This window comes from Ursus americanus, chromosome 26 (genome assembly GCF_024610735.1).
Source record: "Ursus americanus isolate L20-20 chromosome 26, mUrsAme1.1.p, whole genome shotgun sequence".
Lineage (NCBI taxonomy): Eukaryota > Metazoa > Chordata > Mammalia > Carnivora > Ursidae > Ursus > Ursus americanus.
In genome coordinates this window covers 20805001-20810935 of record NC_142152.1, presented here as the reverse complement: position 1 = coordinate 20810935, position 5935 = coordinate 20805001, and the positions used below count along the sequence as shown (strand labels likewise).

The window sequence follows — 5935 nt, the reverse complement described above, 5'->3', positions numbered from 1 at the left end:
CCCGGCCCCGGCCCGCCGCGCTCCATCACTGGCGCCCTCGCCTCGCCAGAGGGCACCCTCGATCTGCCGGAAAACGCCACCATTTTCAATGGCCCTGGAGCATCTCCAAGTTTCAGCCCGCCGCCCGGCTCCAGGCTTGTCAGTGAAGAATCGGGGCCAGGATTGCCGCGGAGCGGTGCCCACCTCCGACCCCGCTCCCCGGCCGGGCGTCGCCCCCGCACCCCGAGGGTGGGCACGGCCGCCCCGGCGCCGGCCCAGCGCGCGCCCCTGCCCCCTGCCCCGCGCCCCTGCCCGGTGTGCCGCCGGGCTGGAGGGCGGCCCGGGCCGGGGGTGGGGTGGGGGGATGAGGGGGACGAGGCAGGAACGAGAGACCGGCCGAGGAGAGAGGACGGACTGACAGCTGGCGAGAGGGCGAAGGAGCTGGGGGAGAAGGAGGGAAGGGATTCGTCGGAGTAACTTTCCAGAAAAACAGTCAACGTGTAGCAGGAGTGACTCCAAGAGGGGAAAAAAAGTTCAGTTACCACGTCGAACGAGAGGACTCGCAAAGTATTTTTCAAATGGGCTCGGCTTTTCCTGTGCCTGTTTAAAACATTAAAATCGTGCAGCAAAAGAGGCTGCGTGCGCTGGTCCCTCCCTCCCCCACCCGGGCCAGAGACGTCATGGGAGGGAGGTATAAAATTTCAGCAGAGAGAAATAGAGAAAGCAGTGTGTGTGCATGTGTGTGTGAGAGAGGGAGAGGAGCGAGAGGGAGCGAGGGAGAGGGAGAGAGAGAGGGAGAAGGAGAGGGAGAAGCAGCAGGGAGAGGAAGGGAGGGAAGCAGAAAGCCAAGGCCAAGGGAATGAGCAAGAGAGGGGACAGATAGGCGAAGAAGCCTGAGAAAGAAGGAATAACAGCTTTCCGGAGCAGGCGTGCAGGGAACTGGCTGCTATTTTCTTTTTCTTTTTCTTTTCCTTTTTATTTTTTTAAAGAGAAGCAGGGAACAGAAGCAATGGCCGAGGGAGAAGACAAGCCGAGGTGCTGGTGACCTTGGGCGTCCAAGTGGATTATTGGGGCTGCTCTCCAGGGGCCTGTCCTCCCTGCCTTGCAATTGCATATACCCCCACTTCCCAGCCAATGAAGACGAGAGGCAGCGTGAACAAAGTCATTTAGAAAGCCCCTGAGGAAGTGTAAACAAAAGAGAAAGCATGAATGGTGTGCCCGAGAGACAAGTGTGTCCTACGCTGCCCCCACCTTTAGCGGGGCCAGCCCAGCCCAGCCCTGCCTCTCCCCACCTACTCACTGGTGATCTGACTTTTTTTTAAACATTTTTTTTCTTTTCTTTTCCATTCTCTTTTCTTATCCTCCTTCAGGGCAAGGCGAGGATTTTGATTTTGGGACCCAGCCATGGTCCTCCTGCTCCTTCTTTAAAATACCCACTTTCTCCCCATCGCCAAGCGGCATTTGGCAATATCAGATATCCGCTCTATTTATTTTTACCTAAGGAAAAACTCCAGCTCCCTTCCCACTCCCAGCTGCCTTGCCACCCCTCCCAGCCCTCTGCTTGCCCTCCACCTGGCCTGCTGGGAGTCAGAGCCCCGCAGAACCTGTTTAGACACATGGAGAAGAAACCCAGAGCTCCAAGGCACACAGTCGGCTTCTTCGCGCTCAGGGTTGCCAGCGCTTCCTGGAAGTCCTGAAGCTCTCGCAGTGCAGTGAGTTCATGCACCTTCTTGCCAAGCCTCAGTCTTCGGGATCTAGGGAGGCCGCCTGGTTTTCCTCCCTCCTTCTGCACGACTGCTGGGGTCTCCTCCTCGCCGGGCCTTGCAGCACCCCCGGCTGCTCTCCCCAGCTTGCGCATGAAGATGCACTTGCAAAGGGCTCTGGTGGTCCTGGCCCTGCTGAACTTTGCCACGGTCAGCCTCTCTCTGTCCACTTGCACCACCTTGGACTTTGGCCACATCAAGAAGAAGAGGGTGGAAGCCATTAGGGGACAGATCTTGAGCAAACTCAGGCTCACCAGTCCCCCCGAGCCATCGGTGATGACCCACGTCCCCTACCAGGTCCTGGCCCTTTACAACAGCACCCGGGAGCTGCTGGAGGAGATGCAGGGGGAGAGGGAGGACAGCTGCACTCAGGAAAACACCGAGTCGGAGTACTATGCCAAAGAAATCCATAAATTCGACATGATCCAGGGGCTGGCGGAGCACAGTAAGTCCAAATTCTCGCTGGGGTGTCTGCTCTGGAGGGTCTGAACTGGAGTAGGGAGCTCCACAGAGGGGGCCCTAGCGGTGGCCTCAAAGCGGGGTGCCCCGGGTTCACCCACACCAAGGCTGAGGAGAGGTGATGCACAGTTGGGGCCGGGTAGGTGGGTGGGGAGGGAGACAGAGCCATTCTGGTAAGAGCTGGGGGGCTTCTGGAAGGTCGGGAGCCCTGGGGTTGCGTGGCTTGCTGAACTCCCATCACATCCTGGACTGCTCTTACTTTGGAATTATGTTGTGCTGTCCTGTTAACCTCTGTGCTCTGGCACGCGTGATGGGATAGGTAACTGTGAGTGGACGGGTGCCACAGAGGGGCAGGGCCAGCTCTCTTGAAAGCCCTTACGGCTCCATGACTCTGGAGAACTGGGTCTTCTCCCCTGTTTTCACAACTCACCGTGACACATCTGTGGTTTAGTTTTTCCAGTTTTGGGGAAGAAGAGGATACCTGCCCCAGATTAATGTCTGTCAAGCTTTTCGAAGCCCAGGCAAGGGGCAGCCTCTTGCTGTCCAGGCCCTTCAGTCTGTGCCACACACGTGACCCACGTGAGCCGTGAGCATGGTTGCACTGCTGTTCACACGTACATGTGCTTTTGGGCTTTGTACAGTAGACAGATTCATGGGCTCAAAATGGGCGGCTTCCAGGCCTGTGGACGCGGGGAAAGCAGGGTTGTGGCTCTGGACGTGTCGATGATTGCTGGCCGCCCTTCTGTGTCTGCGTGTCACGGGAAGAGTGGGTGGGAGGTGTGGCTGTGGGTGCAGAGAGGACATGTGTCTGGGAGTGTGTCCTCCCAGGAGGCTCCCGTCTGTGCCGAGAAGCTGGGAGGCTTCTGGGTGAGACGTCTGTGTGTGTGTGTGTGTGTTTGTACACGTGTGGAAGTCATGTGTGTTTACTGAACGGACATTTAAAAAACCTCAATACGAGAGAGAGACAGAGAGAGAGAGAGAGAGAGATTTGGCAGATGTTGAGAAACTGACAGCCCGAGAAGGAGGAATGTGAGCCACTCCGGGCCAGGGACTCTGGGAGCAACTCTGTTTGCTTTTCCTACCAGCAGGTGTCCTCGCCACCCCTCTTCTTCCCTGGCTCACCTGGCAGTGGGGAGTAGGGGTGGGAAGGTGGGAGGGAGCCGGCAGGATGAGGGGGTCAGCAGGAATGGCAGGGGTTGAAAGGAACCTGGCTGAGGGGAAGGAAGAGGGGTAGGGGCGTGTGGGGGTCTGCTCTAGCCGAAGGTGCAGAAGGCCCTGCTGGGAGCGGCCCAGGCCAGATCCAGGAGCCTGTGGTTCCTGGCGAGGGCTTCCCACTCCCGTTTCCTGTGGCTGCCTGGAGTGCCTTGCCTTAGGATGTGGCTACCGTGTGGGGCGGAAGCCCGAGTAGGGGGCAGAGCGAGTCCGAGGCACCCTCCCTGGAGTCCTCCAAGTGGGGCTGCCTCAGGGTCTGCCAAGGGCCTGCAGCTCCCAGAGGCACCAGCACCAGGATGGCTGAAACCCCTCAACCCCTGGGCAACCGCCAAGTCAGGACGCAGTGGCCACGAATATGGACAGCTGAGGCCTGCAGGAGAGGTCTGAAGAGAGCCTAGGGTGAGGGAGAAGGGCTCCGACCTCAATGATCTGGGTCAGGAGGTGGAGTCCCAGGGAGGAGGGGTTCTGAGTCACAAGGGCCCCGTCCAGCCTGGAATCCCGAGCCGAGAATGAATGGGCCAGATGCAGGCAAGGGCATACAGGTGCCAGTGGACATCGATTGTGGACAGAGAGTCAGGGCACGTATAGCGGGCAGTCCTGGGGAAGGTCAGGGGCAAGGGCACACAGATGCTGGGCAGCTCAGCCGGCAGCACCAGGACCTTGCAACGGGGGCAGGTGGGGGCGGCCCTGGGGCCACAGAGCCAGGTCAGGCTGGGAGCAGATCCGGCACAGGGAGCCAGATGCTAGGTGGGATCCTGCGGAGGAGCCGGGGCCCTGCGGGATACGCGTGAGGCCACGGAGGCTTGCAGGTGCAAACAGGAAGCAGGCCCAGACTCTGTGCAGCTGTTGGAGGTGACACCGAGGCTGAGCAGACATGGCCGGGCCCGCCCTGCAGCTGGTCAGGTGCCGAGCCAGCCCCGGAGAGGCAGATGCAGAGGACACGCTAATTAAAAGGAGGCAGTGGGCAGATGCCGAGCAGGAGCAGAAAGCCGTGCTAGGAGGCTTAGCGTCAGGGACGCCTGTCCTGAGCTCGTGAGGACTGGCCAGGAGTGGCACTGGCTCTGCAGCGGGACACTGGCAGGGTCTGGGTGCCAGGGCTTCTGCGGAAGGGATGAGATTGTGTTCCCTTCCACATTTCATCGTTGCCAGCGTGCTCCTGGACCCAGTGGATAGGCACTCAGAGGGAAGTGACAGTAGGAGGTGGTGCAGGGAGATAGTGCAGCCTGGAGAGTGAAGGCTGGCAGGGAGTAATTTCTGAGGGGACAGGAGAATGGGCACCAAGGTGAGCAAAGAGGGGAAGGCCTGTCCTCTGGCTTCGCCCTGTCAGATAGAAACCCTGATCTTACCTTACAGATGAGGAACCAGAAACATGCATCGGTTAAGTAATCTGCCTCAAAGAGCAGGGCCTCTAACCGAGACATTCTGCCTGCAGAATGCATGTGGTTAGGCGCTAATGCCAGTATGTAAAAGCAACATTTTAAGTCCCACCTTTAACCTTAAGGCTTCAATAGGACTTTGACTTAAGGATGAATAAATCACATACGGGACCAAGGGGATGGGGGGTAGGAGCTATTAGTAACCCTGGGGGCAGATCGCATGGGGCCAACGGGTGTGTTCTTTCTTAGCTCTGCCTGTTGTTACTGCCAGGAGATTCACACCACCATACGTGTTCTCCCAAATTCAACGAAAGGGTTTTCTTTATCTAATGAAGAGCCTCAGACTGGTTAACCAGCCATGCCAGGTGGCATTGGACAGGTCACGTCTCTGAGCCCAGTTTTCTCATCTGTGAAGTCGGAGATAATCTCCAAACGCTCTTGCAGCTGCAACAATTTTGCGTGTACATCTGGGATGATTCCACAGTGTCCGCACGGAAGGGCAAGCCTCTGTAAACCCTTTTCTCATTTGCCGGGAGTTGGCTATGTAGAGGCACCCGCGGTGGGGAAAGGTGCAGCCGCCTCCATTCCTTTGTCGTCCTTGTTATCAAGGTATCACCAGTGTGGGTGTCATTTTAACTTCTGGCCTGTAATTATCCGTGGCGGGCGGGAGACTCTTGTTTTCATCCGGGGGTGGCGCGAAGACAGCCAGCAAACCCAGAGATTCTGAGCAAAGAGAAAACTTGATACGTTGGCCTTTCTTTCCTGGATGCTACATTTAGACTGTGTTCATTCTGAAAATTAAAAGACCTTTCGTATCCCAAGAACCCACTGGTTCTCAGTGCCAGTGCCCTCTGCACACTAGGTCAGTGTTTCTCCAAGAACAGTCCAGGGGCGATGTGGGTGGGAAACGTGTGGATCCCCAGGCCCAATCTCACCCTTACAGAATCAGAATCTGCGGGCGGGGTCCTGGGGAATCTGTATTTCCAAAAAGCACCCCATTGCTTCTTAAGCCCACCGAAGCTTACGACTCAGTGTACTAGGAGTAACATCTTTAAGGGGCTGCAAACACGAGTGCCCACAGAGGCCAGGCAGCTAATGCAAAGGATCTGGAAGAAAAGCCTCAGACCAGCCCCCTGACAAAGTGCA

At 57.5% G+C, this 5935-nt stretch overlaps 1 protein-coding gene across 1 annotated transcript in view; it reads left to right on the top strand.

Moving 5' to 3' along the window:
* The first annotated feature begins 288 nt into the window (after nt 1-288).
* TGFB3 (transforming growth factor beta 3) overlaps nt 289-5935 on the top strand; it is a 25362-nt gene continuing 19715 nt past the window's right edge. The window contains exon 1 of the mRNA XM_045807781.2: nt 289-2187. Coding sequence (XP_045663737.1) covers nt 1836-2187 — 352 coding nt within the window. The 5' untranslated portion in view covers nt 289-1835. The remainder of the gene's footprint in view (nt 2188-5935) is intronic.